General features: G+C 47.0%; 1 protein-coding gene and 1 non-coding gene across 3 annotated transcripts in view; one reads left to right on the plus strand and one right to left on the minus strand.

Moving 5' to 3' along the window:
- The window catches only part of LOC148483112 (hepatic lectin-like), a 78,492-nt gene that overhangs the window by 35,162 nt on the left and 16,536 nt on the right, over positions 1-26,794 (plus strand). The window contains exons 1-3 of one of the 2 annotated variants that reach the window (XM_088452505.1): positions 16,251-16,314; positions 20,436-20,543; positions 23,927-23,989. In XM_088452505.1, coding sequence (XP_088308631.1) covers positions 16,251-16,314; positions 20,436-20,543; positions 23,927-23,989 — 235 coding nt within the window. Of the gene's footprint in view, positions 1-16,250; positions 16,315-20,435; positions 20,544-23,926; positions 23,990-26,794 lie in introns of those variants that run through there. The other variant, XM_088452504.1, reaches the window with a different exon arrangement.
- On the minus strand, positions 660-732 carry TRNAK-CUU (transfer RNA lysine (anticodon CUU)). The gene has a single exon. It is a non-coding gene; the product is annotated as a tRNA-Lys (tRNA).

Consider the following 26,794-nt stretch of genomic DNA (forward strand, 5'->3'; position numbering starts at 1 on the left):
ACAGTAAGCTCTCCAAAGCAGAGCCCTCTCTACCCTCCTCACGTCTGCTCCTCCTGTACTTGGTTTTATGTGGGATTGTATGATTTAAAACAGTGTTTACCTCCGCTGCAGAATTTAGGGGCACCTTGCACATACACAATGATAAGGTCACTACGTTGTTATTTAAGATATCACCATTCATCAATATCAAACCTTCTGCTGTCGAGATTGATGATGTTGACATGGTTAAATTGTCAACATTATTAATGATGAAACCTGCAAAATATCGACATTGTCATAAGGGTTAGCTTTAGGGACAATATGACCATATATCTGAATGTCTACATAACATCAAGGTTGACATTGAGTATATCTGACAAATATACCAATCTGTATTGGTGCATACTTACCATACAGATAAGTCAGATGAACGATTGAGCGTTTTGACCAATGATTTGAACGATTTTAGACTATTAAAATGAATGGAATCGTCCAAATCTGACTGCAAACACATCAGATATCGTTATCTGACAAGCGGGAACGCGCATCGTTCATCGTTGCAGGTTCACATGTCAGATTTTCTTTCAGATATAAACGATTGAACGATTTTTAAAATCGTTATCGTTCAGATCTGACATTGTGTATGCACCATATGTTGGAGTTTACACACAAAAAGAAGCCGCCCAACGTGGGGCTCGAACCCACGACCCTGAGATTAAGAGTCTCATGCTCTACCGACTGAGCTAGCCGGGCACTTGGAAGGTACATTAATACAGGTATATATGAGTGTAGAACACTGTGTACATGATTTACAAGTGTGTTTTTTTTTAACAAGACCAAAAAGATTCACAAAAGAGAAGATACTAGGTGCTGCTCTAAAAGGGCCATCATGTGGTTTGGAAGTAATTAACTCAAGTAAGAGGTGATTTTCCATTTGGGGCACACATACAGGGCCGGACTAATAATGGGGCGGATGGAGCTCCAGCTCCAGGCCCACCCATCAAAATAGGCCCACAGCATGTGCTGTGCTGCTGTAAACAGGAAAATTCCCTGTCACAGCAGCCCGCCAGGGGGTATCCAATGCAGCCCACACCCATGCCCGACTATGAGCCGCTAAGCACCCCCTCGGCCCGGCCGCGGCAGATCAACAGCCGCCGCCAGCATGTAGTGGTTACACGTGATGTTATGGCAGCACAGTGGAAGGCTTCTCTCTCCGCGCGCCGCATACAAACACCTGTGACGTAACAAAGGCGCCGCCCCGACATCCACTGCGCTGTTGCTGTTCTAGCCGGACCAGTACAGCACAGCAGTCACTCACAGGTAGCTCTGCAGATTGACTCTCCTGACTGAGGTGAGGTTCCAGTACTGCAGACGCTGTTACTCCAGTTGTGTGATAATGATATGCAGGGTAGGCTGGGGGACTGATACGGTTTTAATAATACATATATTCTCTATATATATATATTTATAATATATACACATATGTGTATATATATATATATATATATATATATATTAGGGGTGAGCGGGTTCGGATTTCTGAAATCCGAACCCCCCCGAGCCCCCCCGATCCAAGTCCGATCCGAATCAGGCTCGACTTTTCCCGCCTGACTCGGATCTGAAATCGAGGCAAAACGTCATCATCCCGCCTTCCGAGTCTCGCGGGTTTTGGATCCTATATAAGGTACCCGCGTCGGCGCCATTTTCTCACTCGGCTGTGGACAGTGAAGAGGGAGGGTGGGAGTTAGGGCTGTGTAGTGTAGTGTAGTGTAGTGCTGCTGTTGTCCACTACTTCAAAGTCCATAGGGGCTGGCTGTGTTGTGCTGCTGTTGTTAATAGGGGCTGTGTCCACTACTTCAAAGTCCATAGGGGCTGGCTGGACTGTGTTGTGCAGTCAGTTCTCCATAGGGGCTGTGTCCACTCCAAAGTCCTGTGCAGTGTCCCAGTCCTAAAGGAGTGCTGTAGTGTTGTCCAGGGGGTGCTCTGTCCATCAGGGGTGCTCCCCCCAAGTGCAAAAAAAATAATATATTTTCTGTGTTTGTGAATTGTGTGCGCAGTAGCCGCACGTGCATCAACAAAGTAGTGCCAAGCGTGCGCCTGTGTCATAAGTAAAGGGCCGGCTGGCTTGACCGTTAAAGGGTGCTGTAACCCCCGAAAGTACACTCCAGTCCAAACCAAAAAAAAATTATTTTCTGTGTTTGTGAATTGTGTGCGCAGTAGCCGCACGTGCATCAACAAAGTAGTGCCAAGCGTGCGCCTGTGTCATAAGTAAAGGGCCGGCTGGCTTGACCGTTAAAGGGTGCTGTAACCCCCGAAAGTACACTCCAGTCCAAACCAAAAAAAAATTATTTTCTGTGTTTGTGAATTGTGTGCGCAGTAGCCGCACGTGCATCAACAAAGTAGTGCCAAGCGTGCGCCTGTGTCATAAGTAAAGGGCCGGCTGGCTTGACCGTTAAAGGGTGCTGTAACCCACAAAGTACACTCCAGTCCAAACCAAAAAAAAAAATTATTTTCTGTGTTTAGCCGCACGTATATATCAAATCGATATAACATAAATGGAGGACCAAACTTTCTCTGATAAAAATAAAATAGAGAAAGATCAAGAACCACTTCCTCCTAGTGCTGAAGCTGCTGCCACTAGTCATGACATAGACGATAACATGCCATCAACGTCGTCTGCCAAGGCCGATGCCCAATGTCATAGTAGAGGGCACATACAATCCCAAATGGCAAAGTTCAGGAAAATGACCTTGAAAAAGACATTTAAATCAGCTGAAGAGAAACGTAAACTTGCCAATATGCCATTTACGACACGGAGTGGCAAGGAACGGCTAAGGTCGATCCCTAGTATGTTCATGACTAGTGGTTCAGCTTCACATGACGATGGAAGCCCTCCTCCCACTAAAAAAATCAAAAGAGTTAAGCTGGCAAAAGCACAGCGAAGAACTGTGCTTTCTAAGAAGATATCACAAATCCCCAAGGAGAGTCCAAGTGTGGTGGTGGTTGCGATGCCTGACCTTCCCAGCACTGGACGGGAAGAGGTGGCTCTTTCCACCATTTGCACGCCCCCTGCAAGTGCTGAAAGGAGCACCCACAGTCCACTTGCTGATATGCAAATTGAAGATGTCACTGTTGAAGTACAACAGGATGAGGATACTGGTGTAGCTGGCGCTGAGGAGGAAGTTGGCGAGGAGGATTCTGATGGTGATGTGGTTTGTTTAAATCAGGCTCCGGGGGAGACAGTTGTTGTCCGTGGGATGAAAAAGCCCATCACGGTCATGCCTGGGCAGAAGACCAAACATTCCACCTCTTTGGTCTGGCAATATTTCTATCCAAATCCGGACAACAACTGTCTTGCCATATGTACCATATGTAAAGGTGAAATAAGTAGGGGTAGGGACGTCAACCACCTAGGAACATCCTCCCTTATACGGCACCTGCAGCGCGTTCATAAAAAGTTACTGTCAAGTTCAGAAACTTTGGCTAAGACCGTAAGCAGTCCAGGGACACCTAAATCCCGTTGTCCTGTTGTATCCAAGCGCCTGCAAACCACACCGTCAACTCCCTCCTCGTCAATTTCCTCCTTAGTCAGGATCGGAAGTAGTCCTGCAGGCCATGTCACTGGCATGACTGACTCTCCTATCCGGGATTCCTCCGGAGGATCCTGCATTGCTACGCCTCCTGCTGCCGCTGCTGCTGTTGCTGCTGCTGGGAGTCGTTCATCATCCCAGAGAGGAAGTAGGAACACCACTACTTTTACTAAACAATTGACCCTCCAACAGTCCTTAGCGAGGAGGATGAAGTACGACAGCAGTCATCCTGAAGCAAAACGTATAACTGAGGCCTTGACTGCTATGTTGGTGTTAGACGTGCGTCCGGTATCCGCCATTAGTGCAGTGGGATTTAGACAATTGATGGAGGTAGTGTGTCCCCGGTTCCAAATCCCGTCTAGATTCCACTTCACTAGGCAGGCGATACCGAGACTGTACAGAAACGTCAGAAAAAGTGTCCTCAGTGTCCTGAAAAATGCCGTTGTACACAATGTCCACTTAACCACGGACATGTGGACAAGTGGAACAGGGCAGACTAAGGACTATATGACTGACAGCCCACTGGGTAGATGTATCACCTTACGCAGCAACAGCAGCAGCGTCACCAGTAGCAGCATCTCAGAAACGCCAGCTCGTTACAAGGCAGGCTACGCTGTGTATCACCGGTTTCAGTAAGAGGCACACCGCCGACAACCTCTTAGAGAAACTGAGGGAAATCATCGCCCAGTGGCTTACCCCACTTAGACTCTCCTGGGGATTTGTGATATCTGACAACGCCACCAATATTGTGCGGGCATTACATCTGGGCAAATTCCAGCACGTCCCATGTTTTGCTCACACAATAAACTTGGTGGTGCAGAATTTTCTGAAAAGCGACAGGGGCGTGCAGGAGACGCTTTGGGTGGCCCGAAAAATTTCTGGCCACTTTCGCCATTCAGCGACTGCGTGCCGAAGACTGGAGCGCCAGCAAACACTCTTGAACCTGCCCCGCCATCACCTGAAGCAAGAGGTTGTGACACGGTGGAACTCAACCCTCTATATGCTTCAGAGGATGGAGGAGCAGCAAAAGGCCATACAAGCCTATACATCCACCTATGACATAGGCAAAGGAGGGGGTATGCACCTGACTCAAGCGCAGTGGAGAATGATTTCCGTGTTGTGCAAGGTTCTCCAGCCCTTCGAACTTGCCACACGTGAAGTCAGTTCAGACACAGCCAGCTTGAGTCAGGTCATTCCCCTCATCAGGCTTTTGCAGAAGCAGCTGGAGAAAGTGAAGGAGGAGCTAAGACGGAGCGATTCCGCTCGGCATGTGGGACTTGTGGATGAAGCCCTTCATTCGCTTTGCCAGGATTCCAGGGTGGTCAATCTGTTGAAATCAGACCACTACATTTTGGCCACCGTGCTTGATCCTAGGTTTAAAGCCTATGTGGTGTCTCTCTTTCCGGCCGACACAAGCCTGCAGAGGTGCAAAGACCTGCTGGTGAACACACTGTCAGCTGAAGCGGAACGTGACACGTCAACGGCTCCTTCTTCATTTTCTCCCGCAACTGGGGCTGCCAGGAAAAAACTTAGGTATCCTAAGCAACCCGCTGGCGGTGATGCAGGGCAGGCAGGACCAAGTTTGGACATCTGGTCCGGACTGAAGGACCTGGCAACAATTTCTGACATGTCTACTGTCACTGCATATGATACTGTCACCATTGACAGAATGGTGGAGGATTACATCGGTGACATCATCCAAGTAGGCATGTCAGACAGTCCATACCTGTACTGGCAGGAAAAAGAGGCAATTTGGAGGCCCCTGTACAAGCTGGCTCTATTTTACCTGAGTTGCCCCCCCTCCAGTGTGTACTCCGAAAGAGTGTTTAGTGCAGCCGGGAACCTTGTCAGCGAAAGGCGTAGGAGGTTGCTTCCACAGAATGTGGAGAAGATGATGTTCATCAAAATGAATTATCAGCTCTTCCAGGGAGACCAGCCTCCAGAAGGTACAGAGGGACTTGTGGTGGTGGATTCAAGTGGGGACGAGTTAATACTTTGTGAGGATGAGGATGTACACACTGAAGAGGGTGAGGAATCGGTGGATGAGGAGGATGAGGATGACATCTTGCCTCCGTAGAGCCAGTTTGTGCAGGGACACATTAATTGCCAGCTTGTTTTGTGGGGGCCCAAACGAACCAATCATTTCAGCCACAGTTGTGTGGCAGACCCTGGCGCTGAAATGATTGATTTGTTAAAGTGTGCATGTCCTGTTTATACAACATAAGGGTGGGTGGGAGGGCCCAAGGACAATTCCATCTTGCACTTCTTTTTTTTCTTTGCATTATGTACAGTTTGGGGCCTAGTTTTTCTAACTGCCATCCTGTCTGCCACTGCAGTGTCACTCCTAGATGGGTCACGTGTTTGTGCCGCCCACTCGTGTCGCTTAGCATAGTCATCCAGCTACCTCGGTGCAACCTTTTGGACATGAAAACACTATTGTGAGGTGTGAGGTGTTCAGAATAGACTGGAAATGAGTGGAAATTAAGGTTATTGAGGTTAATAATAGCATAGGAGAAGAGAAACCAACAAATTCTGTGATTTTAGCTGTTTTTATGCTTTTTAAAAAAAAAATACAGATCCAAAACACAAAACCCAGAACCCAAAACACGGAAGGGTGGTTTTGGCAAAACCAATCCAGATCCAAAACACGAAGAAAGATCCAGATCCAAAACCAAAACACAAAACACGAAAAGTGGCCGGTGCACACCCCTAATATATATGTATATATTCAACTATGTGTGTGTCCTCATAACACTGCAGGCTATTTCCTAATTTCATGCTCTAAATATATATTTATATAAGCATGAAATCAGGATATAGCCTGCAGTGTTATGGACTAGTATGTTAGGACTAGGGGTGTGCACCGGCCACTTTTCGTGTTTTGTGTTTTGGCTTTGGATCTGGATCTTTCTTCGTGTTTTGGATCTGGATTGGTTTTGCCAAAACCACCCTTCCGTGTTTTGGGTTCTGGGTTTTGTGTTTTGGATCTGTATTTTTTTGAAAAAAAGCATAAAAACAGCTAAAATCACAGAATTTGTAGGTTTTTCTGCTCCTATGCTATTATTAACCTCAATAACCTTAATTTCCACTCATTTCCAGTCTATTCTGAACACCTCACACCTCACAATAGTGTTTTTATGTCCAAAAGGTTGCACCGAGGTAGCTGGATGACTATGCTAAGCGACACAAGTGGGCGGCACAAACACGTGACCCATCTAGGCGTGATACTGCAGTGGCAGACAGGATGGCAGTTTGAAAAACTAGGCCCCAAACTGTACATAATGCAAAGAAAAAAAAGAGGTGCAAGATGGAATTGTCCTTGGGATTATGTTGTATAAACAGGACATGCACACTTTAACAAATCAATCATTTCAGCGCCAGGGTCTGCCACACAACGGTGGCTGAAATGATTGGTTTGTTTGGGCCCACACAAAACAAGCTGGCAATTAAATTGTCCCTGCACAAACTGGCTCTACGGAGGCAAGATGTCATCCTCATCCTCCTCATCCACCGATTCCTCACCCTCTTCAGTGTGTACATCCTCATCCTCACAAAGTATTAACTCGTCCCCACTTGAATCCACCACCACAGGTCCCTCTGTACGTTCTGGAGGCTGGTCTCCCTGGAAGAGCTGATAATTCATTTTGATGAACATCATCTTCTCCACATTCTGTGGAAGCAACCTCCTACGCCTTTCGCTGACAAGGTTCCCGGCTGCACTAAACACTCTTTCGGAGTACACACTGGAGGGGGGGCAACTCAGGTAAAATAGAGCCAGTTTGTACAGGGGCCTCCAAATTGCCTCTTTTTCCTGCCAGTACAGGTATGGACTGTCTGACATGCCTACTTGGATGCTGTCACCGAGGTAATCCTCCACCATTCTGTCAATGGTGACAGTATCATATGCAGTGACAGTAGACATGTCAGAAATTGTTGCCAGGTCCTTCAGTCCAGACCAGATGTCCAAACTTGGTCCTGCCTGCCCTGCATCACCGCCAGCGGGTTGCTTAGGATACCTAAGATTTTTCCTGGCAGCCCCAGTTGCGGGAGAAAATGAAGAAGGAGCTGTTGACGTGTCACGTTCCGCTTCAGCTGACAGTGTGTTCACCAGCAGGTCTTTGCACCTCTGCAGGCTTGTGTCGGCCCGAAAGAGAGACACCACATAGGCTTTAAACCTAGGATCGAGCACGGTGGCCAAAATGTAGTGGTCTGATTTCAACAGATTGACCACCCTGGAATCCTGGCAAAGCGAATGAAGGGCTTCATCCACAAGTCCCACATGCCGAGCGGAATCGCTCCGTCTTAGCTCCTCCTTCACTTTCTCCAGCTGCTTCTGCAAAAGCCTGATGAGGGGAATGACCTGACTCAAGCTGGCAGTGTCTGAACTGACTTCACGTGTGGCAAGTTCGAAGGGCTGGAGAACCTTGCACAACACGGAAATCATTCTCCACTGCGCTTGAGTCAGGTGCATACCCCCTCCTTTGCCTATGTCATAGGTGGATGTATAGGCTTGAATGGCCTTTTGCTGCTCCTCCATCCTCTGAAGCATATAGAGGGTTGAGTTCCACCGCATCACAACCTCTTGCTTCAGGTGATGGCGGGGCAGGTTCAAGAGTGTTTGCTGGCGCTCCAGTCTTCGGCACGCAGTCGCTGAATGGCGAAAGTGGGCAGAAATTTTTCGGGCCACCCAAAGCGTCTCCTGCACGCCCCTGTCGCTTTTCAGAAAATTCTGCACCACCAAGTTTATTATGTGAGCAAAACATGGGACGTGCTGGAATTTGCCCAGATGTAATGCCCGCACAATATTGGTGGCGTTGTCAGATATCACAAATCCCCAGGAGAGTCTAAGTGGGGTAAGCCACTGGGCGATGATTTCCCTCAGTTTCTCTAAGAGGTTGTCGGCGGTGTGCCTCTTACTGAAACCAGTGATACACAGCGTAGCCTGCCTTGGAACGAGCTGGCATTTCTGAGATGCTGCTACTGGTGACGCTGCTGCTGTTGCTGCATAAGGTGATACATCTACCCAGTGGGCTGTCACAGTCATATAGTCTTTAGTCTGCCCTGTTCCACTTGTCCACATGTCCGTGGTTAAGTGGACATTGGGTACAACGGCATTTTTCAGGACACTGAGGACACTTTCTGATGTTTCTGTACAGTCTCGGTATCGCCTGCCTAGTGAAGTGGAATCTAGACGGGATTTGGAACCGGGGACACACTACCTCCAGCAATTGTCTAAATCCCACTGCACTAATGGCGGATACCGGACGCACGTCTAACACCAACATAGCAGTCAAGGCCTCAGTTATACATTTTGCTTCAGGATGACTGCTGTCGTACTTCATCCTCCTCGCTAAGGACTGTTGGAGGGTAAAATGTTTAGTAAAAGTAGTGGTGTTCCTACTTCCTCTCTGGGATGATGAACGACTCCCAGCAGCAGCAACAGCAGCAGCGGCAGCAGGAGGCGTAGCAATGCAGGATCCTCCGGAGGAATCCCGGATAGGAGAGTCAGTCATGCCAGTGACATGGCCTGCAGGACTACTTCCGATCCTGACTAAGGAGGAAATTGACGAGGAGGGAGTTGACGGTGTGGTTTGCAGGCGCTTGGATACAACAGGACAACGGGATTTAGGTGTCCCTGGACTGCTTACGGTCTTAGCCAAAGTTTCTGAACTTGACAGTAACTTATTATGAATGCGCTGCAGGTGCCGTATAAGGGAGGATGTTCCTAGGTGGTTAACGTCCCTACCCCTACTTATTCCACCTTTACATAAGGTACATATTGCAAGACAGTTGTTGTCCGGATTTGGATAGAAATATTGCCAGACCAAAGAGGTGGAATGTTTGGTCTTCTGCTCAGGCATGACCGTGATGGGCTTTTTCATCCCACGGACAACAACTGTCTCCCCCGGAGCCTGATTTAAACAAACCACATTACCATCAGAATCCTCCTCGCCAACTTCCTCCTCAGCGCCAGCTACACCAGTATCCTCATCCTGTTGTACTTCAACAGTGACATCTTCAATTTGCATATCAGCAAGTTGACATCTTCAATTTGCATATCAGCAAGTGGACTGTGGGTGCTCCTTTCAGCACTTGCAGGGGGCGTGCAAATGGTGGAAAGAGCCACCTCTTCCCGTCCAGTGCTGGGAAGGTCAGCCATCGCAACCACCACCACACTTGGACTCTCCTTGGGGATTTGTGATATCTTCTTAGAAAGCACAGTTCTTCGCTGTGCTTTTGCCAGCTTAACTCTTTTGATTTTTTTAGTGGGAGGAGGGCTTCCATCATCATGTGAAGATGAACCACTAGTCATGAACATACTAGGGATCGACCTTAGCCGTTCCTTGCCACTCCGTGTCGTAAATGGCATATTGGCAAGTTTACGTTTCTCTTCAGCTGATTTAAATGTTTTTTTCAAGGTCATTTTCCTGAACTTTGTCATTTGGGATTGTATGTGCCCTCTATTATGACATTGGGCATCGGCCTTGGCAGACGACGTTGATGGCATGTTATCGTCTATGTCATGACTAGTGGCAGCAGCTTCAGCACTAGGAGGAAGTGGTTCTTGATCTTTCTCTATTTTATTTTTATCGGAGAAAGTTTGGTCCTCCATTTATGTTATATCGATTTGATATATACGTGCGGCTAAACACAGAAAATATTTTTTTATTTTTGCTGGAGAGTAGTGCACTTTGTGGGTTACACCAGCCTTTAAGAAATGAGCCAGCCGGCTCTTTACTTATGGGACACAGGCGCACGCTTGGCGCTGCTCCTTTGTTGATGCACGTGCGGCTACTGCGCACACAATTCACAAACGCAGAAAATAATTTTTTTTTTGGTTTGGACTGGAGTGTACTTTGGGGGTTACAGCACCCTTTAACGGTCAAGCCAGCCGGCCCTTTACTTATGACACAGGCGCACGCTTGGCACTACTTTGTTGATGCACGTGCAGCTACTGTGCACACAATTCACAAACACAGAAAATAATTTTTTTTTTTATTTGGACTGGAGTGTACTTTGGGGGTTACAGCACCCTTTAATGGTCAAGCCAGCCGGCCCTTTACTTATGACACAGGCGCACGCTTGGCACTACTTTGTTGATGCACGTGCGGCTACTGCGCACACAATTCACAAACACACAAAAAATATTATTTTTTTAGCACTTGGGGGGAGCACCCCTGATGGACAGAGCACCCCCTGGACAACACTACAGCACCCCTTTAGGACTGAGACACTGCACAGGACTTTGGAGTGGACACAGCCCCTATGGAGAACTGACTGCACAACACAGTCCAGCCAGCCCCTATGGACTTTGAAGTAGTGGACACAGCCCCTATTAACAACAGCAGCACAGCACAACACAGCCAGCCCCTATGGACTTTGGAGTTTGGAGTAGTGGACAACAGCAGCACAGCGCAGCACAGCACAGCACAACACTACACTACTCTACACAGCCCTAACTCCCACCCTCTCTCTTCACTGTCCACAGCCGAGTGAGAAAATGGCGCCGACGCAGGTACCTTATATAGGATCCAAAACCCGTGAGACTCGGAAGGCGGGATGATGACGTTTTGCCTCGATTTCAGAATCCGAGTCAGGTGGGAAAAGTCGAGCCTGACTCGGATCGGACTCGGATCGGGGGGGCTCGGGGGGGTTCGGATTTCAGAAATCCGAACCCGCTCACCCCTAGTTAGGACTAACATACACACATTGTCAGTTGCATACTGCACTATTTGGCATATTGTCCTCTTTTGTTGTTTCTAGATTTTGATCCTGGACTGGATCCTTGAAGATGGTGGCCACACTTTTTAAAGAAGGGAATGTCTTCACATTTGTATTATATGATTTACTATTGAATTGTTGAAGATATGTTTGTGCATTTAATCGCTGAGGTTTTCCAGTTTTTCAAGCACACGCATACACACATATACTGTATATTGTTATGCTTGCCATATCATCTCTTTAATTCTGGACACGTGACTTACACAGGTTCTGTGGCTGAGTAAAACCAGGTGAAAAGTCAGTCAGCCACAGAACCTGTGTAATTTGTATGTGTCCCAAATTAAAGGGATAATTTGGCAACCCTAATTAAATACTTGGGATTGAGGCCCTCATTCAGAGCCGTACGCTCTGAGCAGAGCGCACGCTCTGAATGAGGGCCGGGCTCCATTTTCATGGAGCGTCCTCCTGGACGCTCGTATAGCTGTGGGTCACCACCCACAGGCTATACGAGCGTGCTTTGTGATGGCCGCGATGGTCGAGACCATCGCGACCATCGAATTTGCGAGCCGGAGCCTGCGGTTGAGGTTTTCAACCGCAAGCTCCGGAGTGATTTTGGCTCTATCAGAGCCAAAATCACTCCCACTGACATCACTAGTGATGTCAGTGGGCCGGCTTCTGACGGGAGGCGTTCCCGTGGGAACGCCCCCGTCAGGGAGGCACGCCCCCGGCACGCCCACCAAAGGGGGCGTGCTGTCAATCAACATTGACAGCACGCCCCCTTTGATCGGACACAACGAGTGAAGGACTTTCCTTCGCTCGTCGCGTCTGGCGCATGCGCACGACGGAGCTCCCTCCGTCGTGCGCATGCTCAGTGCATAACATCGACCCACTTGCGAGCGGACAGCCGCTCGCGAGTGGGTCTGAATCAGGCCCTGAGTTCCATACTATATACTTTTTTTGTTATATGTGTTATAAAAATTATTAAACTCCTGTACTAACACTAATTTATATTCCTTCTAGCCAGCACCGTAAGGAGGGAGATGCGGCTGGTGCCGTCGCACAGGGCAGAGAGCCCTGTGGGCGGCATCGTCACAGCCCCATAGCTCCTGCATCTGGCTAGCAGGGCGCCTGGAACGGCACAGACCACACCCCTTGTGAAGACCACACCGCTATATCAGTAGCCACACCCCCACCATGCTGAGCACACCTCCTGCGGCAGCACACAATAGGCCCTTCAAAAAATTCAGCTCCAGGCCCATATAGACCTTAATCTGGTACTGGACACATATAAATGGAAAAGTCCAGATTGCGTGACATACAATCACTTGTTGTCTAGGCCAGAGGTTCACAAACACGGTCCTCAAGGCACCCTAACAGTCCAGGTTTTAAGGATATCCATGGCAGAGTGCAGATGGTTAAATCAAAATGACTGGGGTACTAATTAATTCACCTGTGCTCAATTATGGATATACTTAAAACCCTGGACCGTTAAGCTGGCCACACACTAGACCAACTTTCATCCAACCATCCAACTAGTTGATTGGTTGGAATGAAAATCTGGTAAGGAATGGGAGTAAATGATGATCAGCAAGTTGCTCCTAAATGCCAGAAAACAGATGAAAATGGTCGTCAGACAAGTTTGTTAAAAGTTTGATCTAAACAATTTGTTCAAACAACAGTTTTTGTCCATTTTCCGGCATTTGGGAGGAAATTGGTGATTGTCATTGGCTTTCATACCTTACCAGATTTTCATTCCAACCAATCAACTAGTTTGCTGGTTGGATGTAAGTTGGTCTAGTGTGTGGCCAGCTTTAGGGTGCCTTGAGAACAGAGTTTAGGAACCTCATGTCTAGGCTGAGCAGCTGGATCACTTTCAGACCACACAGGCCAAAATACTCATATTCTAAGAAGGTCCCTTTTATGTATTCTATTTTGGCTCATGACAGTGCTCTTTTAAAGTGATACTTTATGGAGTTTGTAAGTCCACTTCATGCAAGTGGCGGGTTGCAGCTCTCCCTGAAATAGTAGCAATCTCCCTGACTCCCTGAAGAGTCTGACATTCTTCCTTATTACCATCACCTAGCCATTATATACTGGAAAAATAAATAAATCATATATATATATATATATATATATATATATATCCACAAAAAATACCTTTGTCCTGCGCCTATAGGTACTAGTCAGCTGTTCCTCTCTGTGAGACTCTACCAAAATAACATCCAAAAATTCACCACCAGAGGGCGCCTAAAAATAAAACTGGTGTTCTCCATTTCCTAGCCAATTAACTGAAGATTTTCTGGTAACTGACAAGGATAAAATTGTTCTAAATATGTGAACACTAGATGATATTTTGCACGATTTTGACGCATCGGAATGACAAATCGTGTAAATGTCCAAATCGTGTCTACTCATGATAACGATGCCGATGCACGTCCTTGCGGGTCGTACATTGCATCTTCAGATCTTGCCTATAGCAGGCAAGATCTGCCAATCTTGTTAACAAGATTCAAGTCGTTGGTCAGATCATTTGTCAGATTGGACAGTTTATGCAAGATATGGTTTGTCTGGGAGTGCAGGGCAGACGCCGGGAGAGTTCAAGGGAAATCGTTGACATCGCATCTTTTGCGTGTCGTCTAGCGTGTACGCACCTTAAGGGGCATCAAGTGTCCAGAAGTTACAAACCTGCCCAACAAACCTGAATATAAACGGTGATATACCCAAAATTCAGTAGATCCTACCATAGGGCTGCAAAACCAAAACTACAATTCAGAAAAATCTTTTTAACATGTATTTATATAAAACACACTTTTCACAGTACGTATTACATCACAGTACGTATTACATCACAGTACGTATTACATCACAGTACGTATTACATCACAGTTAGTTGCAGACATGCCACTTTCAAGGTATAAGAGTATAAGGTATATAAGGTATAAGCAGTGATAAGTGACAGAGTGAAAAGTGATAAGTCTGTGATAAGGTGCCAGCCAATCAGCTCCCAACTGTCATCTCACAGACTGTGTTTGAAAAATTACAGTTGGGAACTGATTGGCTGGCACCTTATCACTTTCTTATCACTTTTCATTCTGTCACTTATCACTGCTTAGTACATAGACCCCAAAGTATTGGGTGCGTGCCCGCTTTATTCCCGTATTCAATTTGGAGCCAGCAAAAACAGGAGCCTGCGGACAGGTAAGTATCGGGAAAAATAGGGGAATTTTCGGGAATTCATCCTGGGACCCCCCTAATGATGTCCAGACATGGGGGATCACTGTAGGTACCCCCGTTTAGCCCTGCAGAATGTGTTCTGCATTTTTAAATAGCCACGGCAGGTGTTTTTCCCGACATTGAAGAAGTGATGCAGAAGAGCACATAGGGTTTTTTTTCGTTTTAAAAGTGTTCCCATCAAATTTGGGGTACATGAAAATGGGTACTAGCATATTTTTAAGTCCCTAAACTTATTTTTTTTTAAATTCTGCAAATATGTACCTGCCGCTAATAGCCTATTCTAGAAATCACCTGCAGCATACTTACAGAATACTCCTGAACCTATTTCCCTATATTTAAACATTGTTCCCCTTTCTTTCTTTTTTTTTCACCCCAAAATTTTAGCACCATTTTTCGGGGGGGCCTGAGGGTATTTTTTTTGACACAGTTTATCCTAAGATGACTTAATAAAGGCTGCAGGCTATATTTTTTTTTACCCTACACCCATAAACGCCAATTCTGCACTTTTTTTCGCCTGCTAAAGGCAGGCGAAATATTATCCCTGTGTTTTTATATTTACTTTTCGCACCGGCGAAAAGTCTATGTAATTGAATATGTAGATATTTGAAATTGTCGAAAATGACGTCATCGACTATAAATTGAATACGGGCATTCATCAGGGATTATCTCAATGCTCAGTACATTATTGAAATAGGATGATATAATCACCACTGATTGTCGACAGGGTGGAGTGTTTTTCAATCCAAGAATAGCAGAAAAAAATCCTAACTCTGATAGGTGTGTTTGCAACTTCAACCTATTCATTGCAATGATGGAGAAAAGAATTTTACACCATGTAACTCTACCACTTGCCACTGTGGTGAAAGCTGTGACTCGGCAAGCTCTAGGAAAATTCTTGTCACAACTTTAAATCTTTCTGCAGTTTTTACATCTACCCCACATGTAGTGCAACATGGTTTTGCTAAGGTGCAAATTATTCCTGCTTTGCACCAACTATGAATCAGCCCACATGTGTTATTCATACTTGCCTTTCTTGTGTAGGATCCTATCCAGAAGACGCCCGGAGAGGCAATGCAGGTGAGCGATGATGGGGGCGTGGCCAGACTATTTGCATCATTATATAATTGTGTCACTAGGCCCTGCCCCCTCCTCAAGGACAGAAGATCCTGGTGTTACTCCTCCCGCATCCCGTCCACTTCCTAGTGAAGTGGGGAGAATAACTGCTCTTCCAGGGGTGCGGGGTACTACCCTAAAAATCAGGAGCTTGAACATTCATAGCTGCCAACTAGCCATGTTGTTCTCAGGAAGAGTAACCATAAAATGTTCTTATCTCCACTCACTATTGTACTGGTGAATACTTAATAAGTAATAGAGATGAGCGTGTGAGCGATCTGAGAGCAAAGACACACCCAGACCACACTCCTCTGCTAGTTTCACTAATGTACTGTGTGACGGCCTATGCAACGCACCCAGAGCAGTGCTAGGAATGCCCCCAGATCCGTTGCAGCTGTCTGCTGATATAGACACAGGCAGTCACTAACAAAGAGCCCCCACAACTCATTGTGATCAAACCTCCTACTCGCCAGGAAAAGCTTCAATTTACTCGTTTCAGCAAAAAATGACACAAACATGTTTTCTTTGCCATCAATTCCTCTGACTCAGCAAATGAAATTACAGTATAACACCAGTAAATAACCCAATCCAAAAATCATAGCAGCTGTAGCCATGGAGCCAGAAACAGAATTTACTATAAGACACGAGAGGCTGAGCGACAAGCTGAGCTACTCAGGTAATGCTGCCCCTTCCTCACCTTTTCCGCTGTGTTTCCTGTACAGGCTTCTTACACTAATAATCACACTAGTTTGCTATTCACATTTATACCCTGGGAGATCAAGAGGTAAGGGGGGGCATTAATAAAGTGACATCTGCAAAATCTACTTACCGTATATATTTGAATAAGCCTTATTATATTATACTGCTTGTTTTATATATATTAGATCTAGTCTGCTTGTCCTATGTCGTATATTACTAGTATATTGGATCCAGTGAATGCCAAGTCAGGGGGTCTTCCCCCTCCCTTTGCCCATCCACTTACCCCGGCCGCAACTCCCTTTCTCTTTCAGCTGTGGTGGGAGCCACTGGCAGGGGGGTGGGTGTAAGTACCCGCAGAGCTCCTAATGCACATGCCCATCACAGGACATGAGTTACTCAGTTTATTATAATATTTTTGTAGTATACAGCAGTATGTAGCCTAAATATATAGAGCTGTACTAACAGGAAGCTGTAGACAAGTCACTGTTTTAAATGGCTGCAATTCATTGAAACTTTGCACAGCACTCTAGGCATGGGAGTCTACTAGCACCTTGTTCGAAGAAATGTTGCCCCCTCCCCCCCAATCAAACTATAATCATAATGAATATTTTTATTAACAAAAAAAAACACACAAATTGGTCCGCACAGGAAAAACTAAACATACATTCATTGCCCCAGACTCCCATCAGAAGACTGACCTGACTTGTCATACTCACACAGCAGAACTAGTTGCAGTCACTTCAACTTGCAGACAGTAGAAGAAGAGAGGATCTCACAGTCCCTCCCTCACCGGAGTGACTTGGTCCCTACTGCAGACAGTGTGTTGTGCATGCGGGATGGTGTGCAACTGAGTGATCTATTAAATCAAGCAGCTGCATTATTGTGTACAGGTCTCGGCCTGGGGGGCCTCTGATCCACCTGATTCGTCGGGAGGAGACCAGTGCTGCCCGGGTCAGTAGCTTGCACTGGCTGCGGAGGACGCACTACCGCTGGCAGTTGCCGCCAGGCCCACCAGTCATTGACTCTGGTGATGGCAGGGCCAATGCAAGCTCTCTCTGCACCCTAGGTAAAGCTTCAGCCTAGCTCCCCCCCACACACACAAGGTGCCCACTGGGAGGGCTGGGGTGACTTGTGTCATTATGGCCCCACCCCCCACAATGCAATACCGCAAATCTTATCACACGGTTGAGGGTGGAGCCTCTATGACACAGTTTACTGAGAATAGTTTCCTCACGCCACACAGTCCTAACCATTTCACCCTGCAGACCATGGGGACTCCCTAAAATTCAAGACATAGGAGCAGGGGTGTAGCGAGGGTGGTTCCAGTGGAGCATGAGCTCCGGGCGTCAAAATGGACAGAGGGCGCCATGCAGGGTTCTGGAATTCATGGGGAACAGTATGATGGCCGCCTGTTAGTTTTATCTCGGTTTGTTTGCTCTATATCCTAAATAAGTTACGGTTCTGAGATCCGTTTCTACAATTTATACCCCCTTAAGCTGCCCAAATTACCTCCCCTCCGGCCCTCCCTCCTCTGTGATCATCACCATCACCTCTCTGATAGACTCTTTGCCCTCCCTTCTCCTCTTTGATCCCCTCCCTCCTTCTCTCCTCATTCATTCATTGTGCTTCAATGGATTTAAAAGTGACACATCTGAGGTAAAGTTCTAAACTTCAATTATTAGGTATGAGAAAGTCACTGCTTTGCTATTTAAAGTAATGGTGGTGTTCCCAGGCATGACCACAAAGTGTTGTTTGAAAGGTCTTTTAAAAAATATTAGGAGACCTGAAAAAATAATAATGGTGGTAGACAGAACATGATTAGTAGTACTAACATTAATATAGGTGCAATGTATATTTGTTAAGTAGGAGCATAGCTGAGAAGGTGTCCCCACTCCAGTGAAAGCTGTTTGGGGCAGTAATAAGCTGTGCACCCTGTGGAATTTCACTCTAGCACATGTGCACTGTCAATTTAAATTAAATGGTCACAATATATAATACAAACTCCTCTATTGACTAATAACAATGATTCAAAGTAGATATCAAATCAGATCCTAGGTGCTAAACATAAATAAAGCAGTGCCAAAGGAGCTACTCCTTCATGTCAGATAGTGCATCACCGAAGCATTCTATTCCCCCAATGGGACCTCCATGCCCCAGCATGATACTGCCACTGTTGGCTGTTTTTCTCTTCACTGCAATATTCCCCCGCAGGCTTGCCATAGTCCTCTGGCACAGTTCAGTACAGGGGGGGTGCTACGACATGCACTTTCTCCGGGTGCTATGGTTCCACGCTACTCCTCTGCATAGGAGGGTAACACACATATACACAGCACCAGGCTGCAAGTAACCAGCAAGTAATGGTTTTCACACAACGACAAGTGGGAGCCAGAATAGCAGAGAAGAACAGCAGCACCTATTGCTTCCTCTGCCTGTGGAGCTGGCTTGAAAAGATCCGGGAGGACTGCTCAGCTTTGCCCGCACTCTCGCATGCTGCCCAGCTCACACATAGCCATGCACAGCAGTGAAGGCGCAGACCCGGCACAGCTAATGAGGCACATGGAGGGTGCAAGCGTAACTGACCTTCCTGCTGCCTCGTTAAGGTGGTTCTTCTCTACATGCTGTTGTGGATTCAGTGGTGCCCTCAAGGGGCCGGCACCCTTAGGCAGTTGCCTAAAGCTGCCTAATGGTAGGGCTGGCCCTGGGTGATGGCCGCAATGTGCCCCCCAGGAGGTGGTTCCCCACATCCCGCCTCTCCACTGGAGTGGCCCTCATGACGGCCTTGGAAGCATACGTGTTATATGTTAATGTTAAGATTATAACCAGATATTTATAACTTATATAAACGTTTTCAAATTGTAAAGCCAGTAAACAATTGGAGCAGAATAGAAAGGCAACTGGTAGATAAAGACACATAAATTGGTTAATTGAATTGTTTTGGAAAGTACTGCTCAGTTAGAAATCATGTCATTAAAAACAAAGAAGGCATTTATAATACGGAAAAAGCAGAACAAGAACTAAAACAGGGAGACAATAGATATATATAAGCAAAGGCAGTTATAAAGGTGCATCAGTGCAAGATTAAAAGAATGTAACTAATAAATTGGCATTTAAAATTAAATAAAGTGACATTTCTGTGAAGTTAAACATTCAATTAGTTTAGAAATGTAAATTAATTAACTGTTAAGGCCCCATACACGGTTCAATTTGCAAACGATCCAATCTCGATTGCGATTTCCCTTGAATTCCTGAACTCTTCCGATCAAATTATACTGTGCCTACACACGGAACGATTGTACAAATGACCAAACAATATAGATGGGTCGTAAATGACTGATGATCGTAAACGATAAATCGATTGTAGCAAACCACCTCTTGATGCTGGAATTTAAATAATGGGAGGAAAAGTGACAACATATCGTCCATCGCATCATTCATCATGCAAACACACAAAACGATGTGTGCCAAATCACGAAAGATAGGTCGATATCTTTCTGCAGGTTCAATTGATCAGCGATGACTATGTACGACAGCATGGGCGCGCATCGGCATTGTGATCATCCCCACACACGGCACTTTTTATATGATTGGTTGTTCCAATTGATTCAATACGGGCAAATTGTGTAAAAAAATCGCACCGTATATGGGGGCCTTTAGGGTAGACTAAAGCTGGCCATACACCAGACCAACTTTCCTCCAACCATTCAACTAGTTGGTTGGTTGGAATGAAAATCAGGTAAGTATGGGAGCATATGACAATCATTCATTTGCTCCCAAACACCGGAAAAAGGGCAAAAGCTGTTGTTCAGACAAGTTGTATAAATCATTCAGATTTAACCAACTTTTTCGTGTTTTCCGGTGTTTGGGAACAAATTGCTGATTGTCATCTGCTCCCATACTTACCGGATTTACATTCCAATCAGCCACCTAGTTGGATGGTTGGAGGAAAGTTGGTCTGGTGTATGGCCAAGTTTACTATGGTATAATTCACAGTGGGCAATTATTGGGCAATCCATTGTATAGGAAATTCTGTTCTAGGGTGAACTTAAATATCTAAAATAACATTTTAGAGGTAACTTGTATTTTTCATTGTCTTTCCAGATAGTGGATGGTCATATTTCAAGCAAAAAAACGTTATCCTCACATTTGGTCTGCTGGCACTTTCATATATACTGGTCATCGCCCTCTTCATAAATGTCCTATCACAAGGTTAGTAGCATGATTTTATTTCAGTTGACTTACTGGAAAATGAGAACCAGATGACAAGTTCATGTTTTCTTGGAAATACTTAAATTGTCAATGACTGGCAGCTAAGACCAGAAAGTCTATGGTGTTGGTTTATGAAGTGAAGATAAGCCATATCTCCAGCATTTTGTTCATCGCATCTTCCTTCAATTTAAGAATAGGTTATCAATGTAGAGATCAGACATTTCTCCATTGGTAACCTATTTTGCACTAATTACCACTATCCCCATAGACCTGGGAAAGAGGCCACGCTCAGGACCTTATTCAGAGGCGGCCGTACGGTCTACGACCGCATGGCCGCCTCGATGTTTGGCCAGTGCGCATGCACACGAGGGAGCCGGCTCCCTCGTGTGCATGCGTGAGACCCGCTACGACCGACAGCGCCGGTCGTAGCGGGTCTCTTTACAAAGGGGGCGAGCTGTCGATGTTGATTGACAGCTCGCCCCGTTTGGAAGGCGGGCCGGGAGGGTGGCAGCCCAAACGGAGGCATTCCCATGGGAACGCCTACCATTTGGGGGAGGCCCCGCTGACATCACAAGTGATGTCAGTGGAGAGCTTCCGGCTCTGACAGAGCCAGAAGCTCTCCGGGGCTTACGACAAGTGAGACCCTACCCTAGGGTCTCGTCGTAAGCCCCGATGGTCGCGATGGTCTCTGACCATCGCGACCATCACCCGAGCGGTCGTTAGAGCTGTGGGTGTAAATCCACAGCCTAGCGACCGAAACAGTGGTGGGCGGTCAGGATGCAAGTGGCCGCCCAGTTTCTGAGCGACCGCTTGCATCCTCCGACCGCCTCTGAATGTGGTCCTCAATCTCACATGCAGTGTAAAGTCTAGATTTCCTATGCTACCTAACGTCATCTGAGGATCATGTTAGCTCTTCCAAGCAATAGGCACCAGCCAAGTCGTAGAGGCTTTGCTTGATCCTCTCCAGATGACTACTATGCCTATGTATGGCCACTGAAATTAATATATAGCAAATAATATTTATAACATATATATAGCAGAGGTGTATCTAGGGGACCCAACACCCCAGGCAAAGTAAGGGACTGGTGCCCCCTCTGTGTCACTCCAGGCGCTCCCCTGTGTCACTCCAGGCACTCCCATGTCACTCCAGGCCCATCCTGTGTCACTCCATGCTCCCCCTGTGTCACTCCATGCTCCCCCTGTGTCAATCTAGGCTACCCCTATGTCACTTCGGGTCTCCTCTGTGTCACTCCAGGCCCACCCTGTCATTCTAGACACCCACTGTGTCACCCCAGGCCCCCTGCTGTGTCACCCCAGGCCCCCTGCTGTGTCACCCCAGGCCCCCCGTATCTCTTTAAGCTCCCCCTGTGTCTCCCTAGATGCCTTCCCTCTGTGTCTCTCCAGGCCTCCCTTGTGTCACCCTCTGTGTCTCTCCAGGCTCTCTCTATTGAGGTTACTTCTATAAATGAAATAACTGGAAAAGTTACAGTACTTTTTCAGAACTGTTCCACAAAAAAATTCCACTTATTCTGCATAGGGCCGCAAATTTTCACACATTTTGCTTGTGGAATGTGATAAGCAGTGGGAAAACACAACAAACATGAAATATGAGCCAAACATATAGAGTATAAGGTAGATGAAGTGGAAAATTCAAAAGTAAAGCGCAACAGAATATGCTGGCACTATATAAATAAAAGTTAATGACTAAATAAATAATGAGAGGGAGAAATTAAGTTCCTGCTCATGATAATATACAATCTAGTGGGCAGGTGGTCGAAATAGGGATGGCTATCAACCATTGAAGGTTAGCAATCGTTGTTTGCCATCAATTGTTGATGGTTTTCCCATAGATGGCAGATGTCCGATGGTTCTCCACCATCGATGGAAGAGATGCACCAATGTTTTTTCTTATCCCTGACCTGCAACACTCACAGGGAGATGCACTAAGCCTTGGAGAGTGATAAAGTGGAGAGTGATAACGTACCAACCAATCAGCTCCTGTCATTTTTCAAAAAGCCTGTAAAGTGACAGGAGCTGATTGGTTGGTACTTTATCACTCTCCACTTTATCACTCTCCAAAGCTTAGTACATCTCCCCCTTAGCCCTGTCCCCGCCATGTCGCTTAGCCGCCACCCTCTTCCCTGAATGGCCCGCTGCCTTCCAGTCAACGACAGCAGGGATAGTTCACTGATGGCACCATCAATGTAGATAATCAATTGTAGACCCGAATATACCCATCAATAGGTTCAGACAGGAGTGGTAATGTGGCAGGTAGAATAGGGACACAAGAAGCCTGGGACAGTGGGAGAGAGATCAGGAGGGAGTGGAATGGGCTCTGGTGATGAGGTGGGTACTCAAGTGCTGTTTAAAACTTCTGCATTATTTATTTAATTTTTCTGTTAACATTTACATAAGTCCAAAATATTCTGCTGCTCTTTACAGTTGGGAATAAACATTGTAATAAGATAGACAGGAAGGTAACGGGGCGCTGCCCACTATCTTGCAATCTATAGGAAAATAAGAGTTTGATACAAAAGGTTAAGTCATTCTTGCCGACATTGGAGTAGGAATGGCCATCGATCATCAATGACTCATAATCATTGATGGTTTACGGCCGATGCAGAATGTTTTTCCCATCGATGGGGGAGAACCAGATGGTCTTCCTCCATCGATGAAAAACATAACCAAATAGTTTGCTGGGATACTGAGCATATATCCACCCCCCGACACCATGGGCCAGTCAGTCATGGAACAGGGATGACCATCGGTTGGTGAAGCCATCGATGGTCATCCATAGCATTGTTGGTTACCATCGATGGCCACTTTCTATTGTGCCATCGATGGTAACCATACTGATCTCCTGGGGGGGAGAAGCAGGTGGGAGGTGTTGGGGGTGGGGCCGGACAGGTTGCGTCATTAAGCCCCTTCCGCTCGCTGCAATTTTCCGCGAATGGCAGATATTTAAATAAGGGGCAAGGCTAAAATGACGCGATTCTCATAGAATCGCGTCATTAGGTCACGCTCCCTACTCGCGATTCTATGAGAATCGCGTCATTGGGCAGAAGTGGGTAGAATGCGGGAGTAGTGCCTACCCTTCCGGGGGTGTGGGGGGTTACCCGAAAAAATCTGGAGCCTCCCGCGACTTCCGGGAGGGTAGGCATGTATGGGTTAAGTGCCACTATTGCATATGGGCCAGTCTGGTGACAATGGGGAAAAGTACTCAGTGCTTGGGGAATGAGAGTGGGATTTTCATTGTTTTGTTCCCCTAAGGAGTATTTGCAGATTTACAGGAAAAATATATAAAACATTACTATAAAAATACAAAACATAAGGACTGAAAATATAGATAATTATATATGTTTTCCAAATGGTCTCTCCTGTAGCTTCTGTATCTGACATGAGTGATTTGGCCAGTAAGAGTGATCTCCTCAGCCTGAACAGCAGCGGTAAGATGTCACTTATTTCCTCTCCTACTCTAGCAGCCGGTTTACTTCTTTAAAGGAGCATTAGACATAAATGCTGAATATTGAAAATACATTATTTAAAAATATAATAATAGTTTCACAGTAAAGAGGAATTTACTTAATGTTGTAGTAAATGCTGAATATATCTAACATGCTCTTTCCTCTCAGAACTGTGGAGTTCCCATGATAGAGCAGTGTTCGCAAATACGCGCTATAGCGCGTATTTTACCCGCTATCAGGCACCGGGGACCCACTTTTCTAAAGTGTCCGGGTCCCCAGGGACGCGCTGTGCTGTGGCCAATCCCTGAAAGCTGGCTGCAGCATATCCGCGTCCCCCTGCAGTAACAGACATAACGCTGTCTGTTAGAGCAGCCAATGAAAGTCAGATAGACTCTCATTGGCTGCTGCTGTGGAAAGCCATGCTGGGATCAAGTGTCTGATCCCAGCATCGGCACAGCATCCGTGCCCGGCACTGGGACAGTGTGTTTGTTCCCAGCGCTAGGTAAACTACTGCGGTAGGTACCTGGTGAAGGGACCGCCTGGTCCCTTCCACCAGCGTCGGCGGGAGTAGCTTGGCTCCGGGCGCAAGCTAAGCGGAGCTCGCTGCCCGGAAGCCAAGTAGCGGCGGTCAGCGGCGGTTGTTTGGCACTGGCCGCGAGCCAAACACGGCTCGCGGTCCAGCAGCCAATAGGAGGCAGATGCGACGAGCCAATTGCGGCTCGCTGCGTCATAGCCCCGCCCACTCGCAGCGTCTGGAACGCGTTCAGTCCGTCGGTGGAGGGGAGGAGTGATCATCTCCCGAAGAGAAGAGCGGCGCGGCAACAGTTCCGGCGGCCGCGCAAGCGGCCAGAAGACGGCGTGATCAAGAAGGAAGAGGCGGTGCCGCTGGCCAGGACGGGCCAGCGGCAGAAGACTGAAGCTGAGGACCGAAGAGGACTGCGGGGGAGGAAAGCAAAAGAGCTAACGAAGCTCCCCCCTCGCAGCCTCTTCCACCATACCGGTAGGCGGCCTTGGGCCACCGGTATTTTACTCCTTCCTAGACCACCAAGGTTGTCGGGCACTAGGCCCGTGGGATAAATTCAGGCAATAGGCCTGTGGGTCTCTAGGCGGGCACAAGGCCCGGGCAACATTGGGGGCATTTGGCCCAATTGAAGGTATATGCCCCCCAAATAGGTGTGTGACTTGGGCATTAGGCCCAGGTCACTAGAGGGCCCACCTATATTGCCCTTTAGTGGCCTGGGCCTAATGCCCAGGTCACTCACACCTATTAGGGGGGCAGATACCTTCGTTGGACTGCATAGGTGGTCTGACAGGCATATGAGGGGCACTGCACAGGGGGACTGCTCCTGGGGGCACTGCACAGGGGGACTGCTCCTGGGGGCACTGCACAGGGGGACTGCTCCTGGGGGCACTGCACAGGGGGACTGCTCCTGGGGGCACTACACACGGGGAAAGTCGTATTACCTGAAAGATCATGGAGGCATTAAAACATGCATTTAAGGGGCTTGTGGGGATATCTGATGCTGTTGGGGGTATCAGATCTGCATTTTAGGGGCATGTGGGGAGGTCTGAGGCATATGGGGAGCTCTAAAGCATAAATTATGATGGGACCCAGAAATGGTCAGGTAGGACCCCATTTTTTTAAAGTGGTGGGTCCCTGGGACCCACAAATTTTGTCGCTCACCGCGATCACTGTAGAGACTAGGATAGTTCAGGAAAACTCTCCCCACCAGTGCTCTAGGCCTTCAGCGCTTCTGTCCCTGTGTCAACAACCAGAATGGGAAATGATGAGTGCAGCTTCTGTCCAATCAGGGCCCATGTTAGAAACTGAGACAGCGAGTTTGAGTTTTAATTTTTTAGATTGTCAACAGTTAGATGGGTATGCAGTCTGGAAGCCGGTGGACCTAATCCCGACAGCCGGCTTCCCGACTGCTTTATGCCGGCAAGGGTTAAATGACAGGCATCTAAATCCAGACACCTGTCATTTTACCGACGCCAGGAGACCGGCGCCCAGCATCCCGAACGAAGTGATGCCAGGCGCCGAGCGCAGACAGCCGTGGAGTGGGGAGGGTTAGGTTAAGGGGCTCCCGGGGGGAATTTAGGGTTAGGCACCCCCCCCCAGAAGGTTATGCTTAGGCTAGGGAGAGGGAGGGTTAGGCACCCCCGGGCCGATTTAGGGTTAGGCGGTGGGGAAGGGGGGGATTAGGTTTAGGCACTTACAGGGGGGATTAGGGTTAGGCACTGGGGGGAAGGTTAGGGTTAGGCACCCCTAAGGAGGGTTAGGGGAGGGAATTAGATTAGTGAATACTTACCTTAGGGATGATGGGGATTTTCACCCATGTCGGGCAGCCGCTGTCGGGATTCCAAGTCCAGCAGTAAATCATACTGATTCCGTTAGATGGGTTATTCCAAACTGTAGGGATCTCACCCTGACATGGAGTCCTCACAATCCTACTTCTCATGTGTTACATAACAGATTATAATTACTGCTAATTCATTTTCTTTTAGATACTCTATGGTTAGCGCCTTTTTAATTTAAGACAGGTATATAAAAATATGGCCTTAGAAAGTCTTTCCTGTATCTTTGAGTGATTTCCCAAGCTGTATATATAATATATAAATAACATGGCTGGGGAACCTGGCCTGACATGTCGTTTTTAAAGAAAGGAATTATCGCTAATTACAATTTGTTGGTTTCCTCCCAATATTCCATGGCAGCCCTGACAAATGGATGTATGGGAGAAAGATCAATTAAGCTACATATTACATATTTAAACATGTATTCAA

This window comes from Taudactylus pleione, unplaced genomic scaffold, assembly GCF_031769625.1.
Source record: "Taudactylus pleione unplaced genomic scaffold, aTauple2 ptg000551l, whole genome shotgun sequence".
Lineage (NCBI taxonomy): Eukaryota > Metazoa > Chordata > Amphibia > Anura > Myobatrachidae > Taudactylus > Taudactylus pleione.